Genomic DNA, 16,191 nt, shown 5'->3' with positions numbered 1-16,191 from the left:
ATGTCCTAAACAACAAGGAAGTATGCAAGTACTCCAGCAAAATCTGACCAAGACAAATCATACCACATTTATTGAGAAATAGTTTAAAGGAAGTCAACAGGTTCACGGTCACAACAACAGGAACAATTTCAAAACCCAGTACTCAGGATCATAATCGCCGCTGTGTTTTTTCTCATACGCTGCATGTTGTTCGAGATGTCTTGATTTTAAATGATTAATGTAATGTTGTATGTTTGCTGCATTTATTTCTCATCCCGCGGTTTGGTCGTGTCCTCATTGTTCTGTAAAATTTATCTTGGTCTTTTCCCTAAAGCTGCGTTTACACCAGCCGCGGTAGAGGTATCAAGCGCGAGTGATTTCAATGTTAAGTCAATGTGAAGACGCGTTGACGCGCGTCTGGAGGTCTCACGGCACGAATTTTTTAGCGTTGTGCGGTAGATGTGATTCCACCTCATTCGCAAGTCTAGTTCGTGCGAATGACGCGAATTGAGCATTGCCACAGCAAACGCGCAAGTTGAAAAATTTGAACTTGTCCTGTAGTATCAATCTGTAGGGGTGCACCGAATGTTCAGCAACCCAAACAATTCAGTAGGGGTGACCCCGAATAGTCGAAGATTCGATGCATCGATAGGAGAAGCCTGATTCGACTACCAATCTCATAGTCGAATCGTCGCAGATGTGTTATGAAATGAGGATCATTCAATTTTGGCCGTATGGGTGCACACATTATCTGATTTCACATATAACAGCTTTCTCACAATATATTAATAGACTATATATTATGATAATGCTGCAAATAATATGTGAAGTAGCAGCTTTCAATAAATATTTTTTAAATGCGTTAATAAATCCAACAACCCCTGTGACCAGGCTTCACGTCCATAAGAGGTTCCTATGTTAATAAAGCCTTGCCTCTTTGTTTCGACATTTAAAAGACAAAGCTGGCAAATAATATTATGCCTTTCGTTCTTTTAATAATTTCTATATTTTATTTTATTTATAAATCACTTTGGGTTATCTGATTTAACTATTTGGCTTGTGTTTTGTTTCCGTGCACTTGAGGCATTTTGCATATTTGTTCTTCATTTTGTTACTTCTGACCTTATTTTTTTAAAAAATTGTATTTATTATAAACGTAAATTCTGATCTAATTTAAGTAGGCTATGTAAATTTTGGATAGCTTTTCGTTGTATCGATGTTGCGCTATTGCGTGCTGGCCATGCTTGCGCATGTAATTTAGCCGAACGGGCTAGGTGCTCTGCATGCGTCTCATATTTAGGAGTTCATCAAACTAAACATTAAAAAACGGATGTTTTTCGACGAGTATAAGTTTTTAAAATGTATTTAAAACAGAGTGGTTATATTGTCTATCTTAAAGTTAAACTACAAAACAGGTAAGCCGTTTTTTATTTCGGTGATGAAACGGAAATTAGTATCTGCACCGAACCTATTTCTGCCTGACACGACTGTCTTTCTTGTGATTTAATATTATGGTCAGTCGGTGTTCACTTTCAAATGATAGCAAAGAGATTCCTGAAATAAATAATATCATCAGGTCTTTCTGTATCTAAAGTGAATACAGAGATGATCAAAGTCAAAGCAAGCAAGCAGGTATTTCTGTGCTAAATAATAACGCGTAGTGTCTATAAAATCATTAATTTCAGTGTTTTTCTTGTTATAAATTAAAGTTTAATGAATTGTATATAAAGATTAGTTTTTATCATTTACAGTCACAATCACAAATTATTTGTCATTTCTCATTTGTCGGGTTTTTTTGGTCATGACTGCTTTGACGCGCTATCTCCAAATTAAATAAAAACACTTAATTTTAGCCGGAGTTTCCAAGGCAGGATCACCTTTGTTATTTTTTTAGGTTTAGTTATCAAATGTATTTTTGTGTGATGTTCTGTAGATCGTGGCTTTAAAATGTTATGAGGAATTATTAAACAAATGTTGCCTTACATTTTACCTTAAAAAAAATATATATAAATGCATCCTCAGTTTTGTCTTCGTTTATTACTTGAAAGACAGTTTTGGTCACTTTATCAGTTGTTTATGTGTGCTGCTTGTGAAAGAAGTTACCAATTTGAACCTGGTCTGGCCCCCTCCCAACCCATGCACACAAACATAGATGATTCGACTATCGGTCGACTATGGAAAGATTCGAAAATTCTGATTCGAATATGTAAATCCTTAGTCGAGGACACCCCTACAATTCAGCGGAAGATATCAAATAGCAAAGGGTACGGCTGAATAAGTAAAACCAAACAAATTTATAATAAATAGATCAAATAGCAACCAGTGTGGTGTGACAGACGCACACACTTTATAAACGCAGCAAACATGTCGGTAGTGTGGAGGCACTTGAAGGTCTCCAAGAAAGATGCTTTTTTGCTTTTTTTCATTCAAATAGTTAGCTTAATTAACTTGATTAAAATAATTGAAGTGAAAGTGTCATAATGACTAATGTATAGTAACACATACTTGGAATGTGACTTCTGCATTTCACCCATCCAGTTAGTAGTGAACACACCCGAAACAATGGGCATCTACCACTGCAGTGCCCGAGGAGCATAGGAGGATAGGTGCCCTAGAGGTCTTCATGGGTCCACTAAGATCCAAAAAAAATGAGGTCCGACCAAAAGTTTACATTTGCACCGGCAAGACTGGGGTTACACGTCTGACTCTAACCATTAGTCCATGACTGCTCAAATTACAGAGAACTAGTAGCACAGACACAACACAAATTGTGTCCTTATTTTTTTTACTTTGTCCCTGCTACATTTCAGAATGGAGTTGAATTTCCAGGCTCAGGCAGATGAATAGACTCACTGTCAAACACGAAACTATGAGTGACATTCTTTCTTCCACCCAACAGGAAAAGTGATAATGACAACACACCAGCATCCCACATCATCACAAAGAGTGCATCAGTGTTAACACGTTCATCAGGTTAAGCCACATGAGGAATAAATGCATCCCTCATTAAACTAAGATGAAGGTTGCGTGAGAAAATGCGCACAAACCAACACAGCTCGCACTGAAAATGTATCCCCTCCCTAATCAGTCCCTCCAGAAAAATGCGAATATGCGATTGCATGATTTAACGCATAATCAGCCAAAGTCCGCATATTTATGCGGGGGACACATTTATTCAAATACACCGCACTTTCGCAGCATAAATTGCAGATTTCCGTGTGCAAAATATTGCATGATTTCATAATCTCATATATCACATAAGTGCAGCCATGTGCCGTGTCCCATCCCATGGGAACGATATGGAGTGACGTGATTATGTGACGAGAACATCATTGAAAAACTGCAAAAGCTGAAAACGAAATTTTTGCAAGTTCCCGCAATTTCATCGCATAAAATTGCATAAATGGGTGATTCTCACGAAACCATTGAAACACCACGGCACTAATGATTTTAGCTATAAAATGTGTAATATAGTAATATTAAAAAGCATCAGAATTAACACAATACTGTGTTCTACCTTGCACAATGTTTGATTTCAACATAAGAATTTATAATTTGTCAATTTTATCTCATTTTCTGCTGAAATTCTCATTACCGCAATGTGTCCGGCTGTGTTTGAACATGCGTTATGTTGTAATTTAATCAAATTAACACAAAAATATTTAGAAAAAAATAAATTGATGTTTTGCTACACTACTTTAGATGACAGAAAAAATATTTACTGAATATTCATGTATAATAATAATGAAGAAAAATTAGGAAAATGATGTGTCCATGCCTGAAGTTATCATCCTCCGCAACACTTTTTGAGAACAGTTTAAGCACACATACAGAATTTTAATAAAGTTTGATTTTGAGTGACCAAGCACATGGACCAGTTACTTCAAGATGGCTACCAGGTAAGATCATTTTTTTACAGTTAATTTGAAATATTGTCTTGTCAGAATGCTTACACGACATTTTGATTATCATTACCGCAACAGATGCTTATTAAATGTTAATTTAATTAATAGAAGCATAATACTTTGATTTTAAATGCATGTGCAGAATCTCCAAATTATGTTCTTTCAGGTTTGTCATGTCATTTTGAAAATATGTCAGTGTTGATGTTTTCTGACTGTTGCGGTAATGAGATTTTTTTAGGACAAATTTTTTTAATTATGTTGCAAAAAGGGTTAAATGATAATTAAAAGTGTTTAAATTAATGTTCCCATTTACTCCAGACTTTGTTTTTCAATGTCTGGTGGGAAAAAAGTAAACTTAAGCAATTTTTACATTTTCATGCTTGACATTTTTAAAACCAAGTTTTCGTGAGAATCACCCAAATATCCCGCATATTCCATCGCATTTTAAAAAAAAACTTTGCCGGCAACAATCACAAAAAACTCTGCGTTTTTCTGGAAGGACTGCTTAATCTAAAACATTTTATAAACATGTGTAGAGTCATGCAGCATCACATTTTAATCAGATCTAAAATGAAATGTGATCTTAGATCTCAGTTCTCTGGATGTCTATCGGATGACACCAGTTCAGAACCTGTGGGCTAAATGACTTTAGCTGGGTTTTCACAGGCAGTGTCACAAACTATACCCGTTGATGTGTGAAATGTCAGTCAACATTGAATATTGCTGGTAATCTACAACCAAGTATTACAAGCAATACTATCTTTGGCATATATTACTATAATGACACAGCATATTACGGTCAATTTCCTCTAACGGCTGCTTTGCCAGTTGAGGTCTCAGTGGTAGAGCAGGAGGTATCTTTAGTTATAATTATAAAAACCGCTGCGTGTGAAAGTGTCATGTGATGGCAGATGAGCAAGGTTACTGGCCCCCTTCAGTCATCAACAGCCGGCATATTCATTAAATATGCAAGAAAAATATCACTAAAGCACCTGCATCTGTGAGCTAAGTCACAGCTACTGTCATGTGCCTACTGCACATGGGGTGTGAATGTGCTGGAGTGAGTCTGTATTTGTATGTGAGAGAGAGAGAGCCAATTTTAATGTCAGGGATTTATCCTCAAAGAGCACATTAGCATTCCACAAGCAGCCTAATACCAGCTTCTTCAGACTATAATGGTCCAAGCAAAATCCCAAGTTCATCAACACATCTCAAACAGGCGCCAGTATCCCTGATAAGTGTGAACGACATCTTTTACCCTAAACAGATCTTTTTGTTTACAATCAATGTCCAGTTAGGGCAGGGTAAAATGTGTGTAGGCAAATACAGGGGAACTATTTTAAGTGCAGGTTTAACAAAAGCGGAACAGAAAGACAGAATTAGCCCATGCAAATAATTGCTGAGGAGATTTGTGCAATTAACACTTCGCAGACTTGTAATTAAAAGAAGAGGAGATCATGACATGAAAGGAGAAACATCAACTGGAAGAAAATATATTTTTACTTTAGTTCGTTTGTTAGAGCGCAGTCAGATAAAAGATAGTTTTAATATTTAAAAGCAGAGTTCAATAAATATGTTTCAAAGTCATACAATGGAGGATTTTGTTTTTCACAGGACAGGGCAAAACTATCCTATGGAAGGAGGGACCCAAGTTATATCTAAGGACCATAACATTATGATAGTGATGGACCGGTAAGCCATAGATATGTATACATCGATGAATCACGTAACACTAGGGGTATAACTCGAACAGTCAATTAAAATCCGATATAATGCCGATTTTCTCCACTGCCTGTGCGATATAACAAAAAAAAAACCATCTTCGGTGCAATTGCGGTTCTATTCAATCTGATTAATTAATCGATATTTTATATTATGTGCCTAAGCAGTTACATGTTTGATAACAAACAAATGCAAATAAAATATATAACATTAACATTTGATTAACTCCTTAAAAATAACACAATATCGGTCCCAATTGGAACATTTACAGCAACAAACTAACAAAAAAAGTTTTTAAATAAAGAAATATAAATAAAAAATGAGGGCCAACGTGTCACACAAAATCAAGCTTATGATGGCAACAGTCAAAGTCTTTAAGTATAATGTGACAAAATGTGCAATAATGACAATCACTGATGTAGCAATTTATTGCTAAAAAAAAGAGAGAGTGTCAAAATGAAGGTACCTTATAACGATATTTTATGAGTGGGATGCATTGTATCGTTTGAAATATAGTTAATGTATCATTACACCCCAAGTAGACACATCCACCACTTTTGAACGGCACCGATGCAGACGTCACTCACGTCAGGTCATCAATCCTGCAGAGATTTATATTCCCACATAATATGTGTGTAAACTTTTGTTTCATAAATAATACAGTTTAACAGGAATATTTGACAGCCGATGAACATTATCCTTATATATTTAACCCACGGGAAAAACAATCCGGGTCAAAAGTTTTAAAGTAATACGATTCCACAGCAAACGCAGACTTGGCAACACTGGCTTAAATACTGGCATGGATCGTTTCAATGGCTTGCGCATAATGGCCTATAGAAACAGCTGCTTATGTTGCATTTATGTACATTAATAGGATTATGTATATATATATATATATATATATATATATATATAAAACACCTTTACAACCACCTACAAAACCTAGCATCCATCACTAAGAGTTGCGCAGGCAAGCACCAAATGTGTTTTATTTAGAAACAGTAAAACACTATTTTCTTTAAAACAATATATCATATACATGTAAACATATAACTTGTTTCATGAATAGAAAAAATGACATCAAACAACCAAGTTAACTTATACAACTAATACGGAGATAAAAAATTCACAATGCAGGGCTCCAGACTGCTACCAAATGGTCGCATTTTGCCACCAAAATTTAAGAGTGTGCCACTGAATTTTACATCTAGTCGCACATGTGCGACCAGTAAATTTGACCTTTTTTTGTGATGTGACACTGAATTTAAAACAGCACATTGTACTTTCTGCATCTATCATCAAAGTATTTATTAGTAATACAGTGTATTACTAAGTAGAAAGGTGAATATATGGTTAGCATGTTGATTTAGGTGTGTGCCCCTAAATTTTCTCGTTGTGCCCCTAAAATTTTCAGTTGGGGGCCACTGTGCTCCTAGTGAAAAAAGTTAGTTTGGAGCCCTGCAATGACACAATATTGCTTCCTACAAAATATTAAAACCATCACACAGACTTATTTTAAATGTTCAAAAGCATATAAATTTGTTTACACTTTTAACACAGATTCATGAGTTTGGCTTTATTCTGTCTCTAAACAGGCATACAGAGAGCACCAGTAAAATTATGATTGTTTGTACATAGCAATGCTAATGTAATCAAAACAGTACAAAATTCAACATTTATTATCTCAGCCAAAGCCTTAGGATTTATTCTGTAAGAACAGCCATCTAAAAGCAAGTGCTGAGATCCTCAAAACCTCTCTTTTAAGTCTTTTACAGGAAAGCTGAGTTTAACTACAAAAGTAACTACAGTACAGTTATATCACTCTTACCAGAAGAAAGCTCCATCCCAGGACAGCTGAAAAGCTTGGCTAAAGACAGTATCCCTGACAGTCACAGCCAGTGTTAAACAGTTTAACTGAAGCCAAGAGACTAACCCAGTAAACCCTGGTTACTTATCAGCACGTCAGGCAATAAAGCAAGCTTAACCTTAATCCTCGAAAGGTGTGTAGACTTTTTGGACAATATTTAAAGCAAGCGACCTTACTAGCAACAACCTTCCTAAAAAGACATCCTCTTTTCTCTGAACCTCAGTCAGACCCCTTTGGGATTTGGGAAACTCACGACCAGCTACAGATTGACTCAACATCTGGACGGAGTCCAAAAATTTCCCTGGAAAGCTGCACTGATGTCATCTCACAAGCGGAGCCCCGTTTTCCTGCCTTATGAAGACTATTAAAGTTGTAAAATGATGAGTGATATATTGTACATATTGAGTCAATATACCTACTGCCAAAAAAATCTCAGTCTGTAAGGTACAATTGGCTGACACTGGGGTAGTACCCCAAGGGTTCTGTTTTATATCTCTATGTAGTACGTTCATAACTTGTTTGGGGTACATAATTGTACTCTAAGGACCTATTGTGTACCTTTAACGGTACAGTTAAATGTTTCCTTTGTCTAGGATCAAATTGTCCCTTTATCTGACAGTATAAAGACATTAACAAGTAAGATAGCAGCTCATTAGTTGAATCAACTAAGCTCAAACCATATGGAAAAGTAAACAACTAAAAAACTAAACTATCAAATTTAACAAAACCATAGGCAAAATTTTTAAACCATATATAAAGTCGATCCATCCAGTTTATAAGACAAGCACACTGAAACATAAGGGCACAGACCTGCATTTTAAAAGGAAGGAAGATATTTTGAGAAATGTCTGTAACCAAACCAATCATGAGCCCTATTTACTTTCATAGTACGGAAGTGAATGGGGCTTATGAACTGTTTGTTTACAACCATTCCTCAAAATATTTTCCTTTGTGTTCATCAGAACAAAGAAATGTATGCAGGTTTGTAACAACATGGGAGTTTGGATGGCCTATCCCTTTAATAATTTAGAAGATGGTACAATCATCTACAAATAGTAAATTCACTATGTAGTATGAATTATGAAGAACATATACCGAGTGTTTATCATAATGATTATTTACTCCATGTACACCGCGATAGGACAGTTCAGGTTAATCATGAGGGGCAGTGATAGGGTCTGGTCCTCATGGCAGATATATGCTTTGTAAATAACAGATGTGTAAAAATTGAGGTTTGACACTAAAACAACAAGTAAGGACAACAATGTGTGTGTTTACAGTAACTTAGAAACCAAGAAGAGAATTTAGAAGTGATTAAATGGTCATTAGAGATGGGTGTGGGGGAACTCAAAAGGGTTTGTCAGGTTCACGTAGATAAAACGCTTAACACTGGGCTTAATAAAAATGTGTTATGAAAAATTAGAGGGACTTAAATTATTTGTATTTTATCGGTATAGATAAACATAATGGAAACCTACCTAGTGCACTGAGAGTTTCAGTGTGCTGTGAAAAGTTTACCGTTAATTAGGGGTGCACAGATAAATGCCGATATACACTAATAATATGTGGCCGATAATAGGGGTGTTACGATTAACCGTGCAAACGCGCATTTTCTCAATGAACGAATTTGAATGAATTACGGTAAAATCCCAGCACATCCGAACGCCAGGGGGCGCTCTTGTGCAGAAACTCCCTTTGTGCCACAGAAGAAGTAGTATTACAAAGGCTATTCCAGGAAAATGTCTACAGGAATGTTTATACGCTGTTCTTCAAATTGTTTCAGGTATTTTCATGATAATAAATAATATTTTGAAGTATTAATATCTGCTTCCAAGAGCCACAATGCAAAAGCTAGTTTACTGTACAGATTACAAGCATCACGTCAGAGTCCAGACTGTAGCGTGTACTTTCTTCAAAGCATTTTAAAAAATTAGTTTTTCCTAGAAGGCTGCAGAAACGCTGAAAGAAAGGAGACAGCGTGTTGCATGTCCTGTACAGCTGGTCATGATCTTGGGTGTGAATCCCCATGAGGTACTGGGTTAGATCATATCGGGAAGATGTTGTGGGGAGCTCTGGTGGCTCAAGTCAGCTGTTTGCCAGTTGTCCCCGACTTAAAGGCGCTTCTAATAACAACAGACCATAAATACGTGACACAAATGGCATCAGACTATTTTAACCATACAAGAGAATTCACAGTCCGACAAAAAATATGCAACAGTCTCAAGCTATAACTGCTAGAAGCAAATGAGAAAGACGATAGATGACAGAAAACAACAAAGTTTTAAAACCATTAAAAAAACTCCAACATCTCTTAAAAAGAAGTCTGCGGGTCAAAAACAATTAACAAGCTGCACGTACACAACAGAGCAGATTTACGTAATAAGCAGGAGGACCAATAAACTCTTTTATTTACTGTCTGCGACAATATCATTTGACCAAGCAAGGAATGATTAATCAGTAATGTTAGACCCAACAAGGACTAGTTTTCACACAGATGATCTCTGCTGTTTCCACGGCATCAGATAAATGCAGGTTTAAAGCAGGGAAATGTAATCCTAGAAATGTAAACAACCAACCAAAGCAAGATACACTTTAAGAAATAAATTATTTACAATATGACTAGCTGGTATTTTAACAGCTTCCAAAATAAACAGTTATAGTCAGCAATTATATGGGAAACGCTTTTAATTTAGTCTTTCAGCAGATGTTAACTTACATTTTATGCTGGTTAAACAAACTAAACATTATCTGAATCTAACAAGGCTTGCACATGCCAAACAGATAACAGACTGCCCAGATCTCATGCCACTATTCCACACTGATCCACACTTAACCCTTTGCATTTTCACGATTATGTATGTAATAGCTAGCACTTATTTCAATCCAGGGCTCAACATAAAGGACTGCCTGGTGGCCCGGGGCCAGCGTGAGAGACATTTGGGCCAATAAACCAGGGCTGTAACGATATATGGCGTGTCCTATTAAAAAGACCTGTCTAAAATCTATTCTGCATCGCAAGGCTGCGATTCTGTGTTTCATGCGCAGCTTGTGCGTGTACTATGGCGTTTTGGTCAGTAAGAAGTCCTTATAATGATTTTCCATTGATGATGAGTCGGAGTCGTTTATAACGTGCATTTAAAAAAGCAACACTTGTTAAACAAAATCATTCAAAATATTCTTTATTTATCATGAAAATACCTGAAACAATCTGAAGAACGGCGATATAAATATTCCTGGAATAGGGTTTGTAATGCTACTTCTTCTGTGGAACAATTGGAGTTTCTGCACGAGAGCGCCCTCTGGCTTTTGGATGTGGTGGCATTTCACTGTAATTCATTCAAATTTATGCGCATTTGCATGATAAATCGTTACAGCCCTACAATAAACAGTATTGTCCCTTTGCATTTTCATGATTATGTATCATGGAGTTCTTCATTTCCGTCCACAGTTAATCCTGATATAACTTAAACTATTGGAGAAATGGACTAAGTCTATTTCCCACCATCACTGCTGAAGCCTCTCCAATAACGTTCACAACAAACTGCTGCTTCTTTGACTTTTGCAGTGATAGTGTACGTTACGCCAGTAACATGCCCATGGACACTGCTTATTAGCAGTCAGCATGTGGCCTGCAACATAGAGGCTACCGGGTATGTCAAACGCAGAAGTATAAATCAGCCTTTATCATTTTTTTTTTCTCACGGCAGGAAAATCTAGAAATGCATGAACCAACCAGATTTATCCAAGACTGAGACACAAACAAACAACATAGCTCAAAACATAATATTTTGGTCACAATAACCTCTTATTTACCAGGTGAAGACACCTACCACACTGCCACACACTCAGATCAGCTAAAACTATATTGATAATCAATGCAAACCTACACAAAAACCATGAGCATTAAAACATTGTGCGCACATGTGTCTGAAAGGATGAAAGCACAGTCCGCAAAAACAGACCAACCTGGATACATGTCTTTCCTCTCACGGGTGTCATTTTGCCAAATCCATTAGAATAAATAGCAGTGTCCCACCTAAGAGCAGTCATCCAGACACTCTATTAGTAGACCTGGGGCTCTGACTGATGGCTATAAACACAGGACACATTCTCGGGCATGCAGTTGCATTTGCCACTTTTTCAGCAATGCCCACAGATTCACAAATCCAGCGGACAGGTGGTAATACTGGCACCATTTCACATGATGCCAATTATTGGCTAGCCCAGTTTAGATCATTTTGGCATCTCATTCAGACAGGGATCATGCCAACAAGAGCCAAGTCTGTAAGGTCACTAAGGGTGGCTCTATATGCAATCCAACATCCCAGTCCCCAAGGGAAATGGACTGTGTTAGGATTCCCTTGTTTTCTGACTGCCTAATGCTAAAACTACAACAAGCTGATACTTTGATATGTTGTCCCATTTAAAAGTAAATTTTCACTAATAATTTTTTGTTAATATATTAATATATATTTTTGTAAAAATAAACTGCTCATATAGGGTTAATTGCCTCACCTCATTTCGTTGCATGCAGCACTCCCTTTTTTCAAACACCACACCTTAATCCACATGACAGTACAGTTAGAAAGCATAGCTGCAGTTATTTCACAACAGAATAATGCCAAACCTTAATGCAATAAAAGACTTCCCCTTTTAAATGCCAGGTGTTTTCAGACAAAACTTTATATACAGGCAAAATAAAAAATAAAAATGTATCAATGAAAACTTTACTAAAATGTAGTAAATAAAGATGTGATTTCACTATCTGTAAACAAAATCACTCTAATCCACTTTTTTTCTCAAGAACCACTGAGCTGAAGCTAAAAAGCAAGAATAAGCTTACAAGCGAGAAAATACAGCATACTGTGAACATTAATTGTATGCTTGTAATGAACTATAAGTCGCTTTTTGATAAAAGCGTCCATCAAATGCATATTTTCTTTTTCTTTCTCTTTCTTTCTTTTCTTGCATGCATGCATGCATGATGTTTTGAGAGATCCTAACGTGTGCAACAGGATGCTAAATGCCAGCATATAGAGGACAGGAGTCAGGAGACAATTATTTTGTGCACTGGATTAGCCAGACTTACTGTCAATGGCTGTGCAGGGAATTATAAGCCATAAAGTCCACTGGGTTCAGTCTGACAACATCAACACATGAAGCAGAGAAACAGCAGTGTTTATCTACAGTTTATAAGGCCAAGTTCAGTAACATGACGTGGGATGTGTCAAGTGGTTCATCTGCTGCTTTAAAAATGCTCAATCACCTTATTTTCTATCTTGCTTGAGATGTCAAACAATCACCCAAGCTTGTCTATTGTCCCATAAACATCATATCATTTTTTTATAAGGAAACATATACATTGTACTTTCCTTGGCTGTATCCTTATACAGTGGCTATAATAAAGTAAAAGGACTCCATACAATTATTGTATGAATGCTAACGTTGAGAAAATAAAATATCAAATATTTACCCCAAGCCAAAAATAAAATTACTAGCATTATAAATATAATCTAGTACATGTGCTATTAAAAAGAATTGGACACTCTGTGGTTGTCAGACATAAAGTAAGATTAAAGGGATAGTGTTACTGTATAAAAGATATTTGGATAAATAATTGTTTTGCACATTTGACCCATACCCTTCCATACTGCTTGTTTTTCCTATGAAAGTCAATGATTACCGTCAGCTGTGTGGTTACCATCATTAATTTAATAAAAAAAAAATTGTACTTCGCAGAATAAAGAAACTCATAGAGGTTTAAAACAACATATAGGTGAGTAAATGATGACAGATGCTGCGTCTGAAACCGCCTACTTCCATACTATATAGTAGGCGAAAAGCAGCAGGCAAGGCAAGTAGTATGTCTGAATACATAGTATTTCAAAAACAGTACCCGGATGACCTACAACTTCCGGTTAGATTTTGCAGCGTGCATACAATGGACACTTCACTATCCCATGATTCCCCAAGAGCGGAGTTATTCAATGAAGGAGAAGAGGTAAAACCGGCGATGCGGCTGTTTTCACGCTGGTATGACATGACGTGATGACGAAGTATGTCACGTGATGTATCAACATGGCGGATGTAGTACGTCCGAAACGCATTCATACTACCAGTATTCATACTATACAGTACCTACTGTTTTAATGGCCAGTAAGTAGTACTTCATCTCTTTTAGTAAGTACTGTACAGTATGCGGTTTCGTACGCAGACAGAATTTTCAATTTGGGGTGTTACTATCTCTTTAACATCATGATCTTCACCCGTGGTTATTCTGCTGGGACACATGTGAGAACTTGACTTCATACATCCACTTAAAGCGTAAAATTATTAAAAAAAGTGAATTAAGTCCTAAAATAGAGACTGCCACTTGCTGATGCCACACAATTTGATATTTTGTTAATTAATTAATTAGATGATATTTTGAGTGAATGCCTAAACCTGGAAAATCTTTGTAAATCAAGACAGCTCATGTTCAGACGACACATAAAGTACTGAATGCATTTTTTCATGTACATGTCAAACAAGCAGCATACAGATGAGCTAACCCGACCTGTTCTGCCTGCTGATAATGGCAAAATACCAGCAGAGCATCTGACTTACCTTTCCCGTCTTATGGTCGAACCACACCAGTGCGTGATTTCTGGACAGCACTTTGCAGTCAAAGGTGGCGTTATTCTGCGCAGGTCGACAGCGGGCCACGGAGCGCCCGATTTTGACCGGCTCATCCAGGTAGACATGACGTTCCTGAAACGGGTGTGAATTCGGGCGGCAGGTGAACACGGCCAGCGCTGAAGGCATTGAGGATGGCTTGGGAGTGTTACTCCAACCAGAGACGAAAGACAGGGTTTCTTGATCCAGACTGACCAATCGGTGCTATGCTATATTTTTATTTCAATAACAGGTGTCCTGTGTCGGTCATGGGACGGAGACCAATGTACATAGTATTTTTAAGAAAAATATATATCAACTATAGGAAAACACAATATTATCCCTCCAAACCGACTACATAACGCCTAAGACTCCAATTAGACACTATGTAGATGACTTTATGCCCCCCTGCAAGACCCCCATGATGCCCGACAAAGCCCAAGACTGTGTCAAGTGAAGCTGCCCACTTCCATACAAATCTCTCTTTTCATATGACAATCCACAACTCGGTTCAAGGCGAGTTGTTAGATCTCGATCCCCACGCGATTCATCCCTATCCCCCGTTACAACCATAGGCCTGATCAGGAAACAAACCACTTGAACAGGGTTGTATAGATTGGTAACCTGTTGGGTCAGTGAACCTGTCCTAATTAAACGAGGCTATGCATTTGACCGTGGTAACTACAAATGTATTCAAAAATATACGATTGGTCAACAAGCCACAACAATACCAGACTGCACCACTGTCAACGTTAAACACTAATGAAGGTTAATAACGTGAGTGGGTTCAGCTGAAGTATATAAGTAGTACAGATCAACAACCCACCACTCCCCAATACAGATTAGACACTTAGCGTGAAAACAAACGCCTTAAATACTAAGGTAACACAATAATACACATGAATTTCACACTATTAACTGTACAGCTTCACATTGAAAATGTACAAACGGCTACCGCGGTGGTTGTTTTCTTGCTTACGCGAACGTTAGCTGGCTAACTTCATATTAGCTCGTTAGCTTCGCTGAGGTAATGATGGCCTTTAACGTCTTCTTTGCAACCCGCCCCGACCAGGAGAGACTTTATGGAAATTTTCGAGTGGATTTAGCCGTGAAAGACTTGTCATTAGTATGGTATTTTTGGTCCACTGAACTTTTCGTAAGCGGAGAATTTACGCAAATCCAGTTTTAGCTCACGAGCCTGGTACTAGCTTAGCTCGCGGAGAGACGCGAAAAATCCTCAAAAATGAAAGTCAATTAGGAATAAAGTCCGTGACACGGTCCCGCGTCAAGCCACGAAGGTCTCCGCTCAACGGAGCGTAGAAAATTGGAGGAAATCTGTGTGAGGGATGATTGAGACTGAAGTCGCCCTCCTGAAGAGAAATACACACACACACACACAGACCGGCCACAAACCGCCGCGGGGCTCGCGCACCACCGAAAAAGGGGGCGGAAACTCTGCTGTGACGAGCGATTGAAGGCGGGGCTACTGTATGAACAAATGAAGTTCCAGAGAATAAGATTACGTCGTTCACATGGAATGGAAATAGATGTTCTTAATAAAAACAATTTAAAGATTACTTAAAATTTTTTTTAAATATATATATTAATATAACAGTTTGGCAATTGCTGTGTAGAGAATATTATGCTTTAGTAATTTTCACAAAAGTTTAAAGCTCCTATCTATTATTTATTATATACTCTTCTCACATGTAAGAATAACATAAAATAATAAATGTATATTTGTTTAGCCAAACAGATAACAAATGTAGTGTAACACAAAGCCCTGACGTAATTAAAACATTTGAAAGGTAGTTTCACTAGGGCAAGTTATATTTGTAGTTCATGAAAATCATCCCTCGGAAGTATTTTCGTTTCAGAAGGAGAGGACTTTAAAGCAAACCCCCACCCCCAGTTCCTCTGTTTGGAACTGGAATCTGTGGGCTAAATTACACTTGAACATCTGTCATACCAAATGGAGCGTGCTGATTTGACTCTAATGTCTTACTTGAGCTTATCCAATTGCTTTGTCTTGGTTCTTATGTGATCCATTATATAGAATTA

At 37.3% G+C, this 16,191-nt stretch overlaps 1 protein-coding gene across 3 annotated transcripts in view; it reads right to left on the bottom strand.

Moving 5' to 3' along the window:
* The window catches only part of slmapa (sarcolemma associated protein a), a 65,678-nt gene extending 50,119 nt beyond the window's left edge, over nt 1-15,559 (bottom strand). For 2 of the 3 annotated variants that reach the window (XM_065240805.2, XM_065240806.2), the window contains exon 1: nt 14,083-15,558. In XM_065240805.2, coding sequence (XP_065096877.1) covers nt 14,083-14,280 — 198 coding nt within the window. In that variant the 5' untranslated portion in view covers nt 14,281-15,558. Of the gene's footprint in view, nt 1-14,082 lie in introns of all 3 variants that reach the window. The other variant, XM_065240809.2, reaches the window with a different exon arrangement.
* Between the last annotated feature and the right edge of the window lie 632 nt (nt 15,560-16,191).

Source organism: Paramisgurnus dabryanus, chromosome 14 (assembly GCF_030506205.2).
Source record: "Paramisgurnus dabryanus chromosome 14, PD_genome_1.1, whole genome shotgun sequence".
NCBI lineage: Eukaryota > Metazoa > Chordata > Actinopteri > Cypriniformes > Cobitidae > Paramisgurnus > Paramisgurnus dabryanus.
Note: the sequence above shows the minus strand (reverse complement) of the source record. Positions and strands in the feature narration are given on the sequence as shown.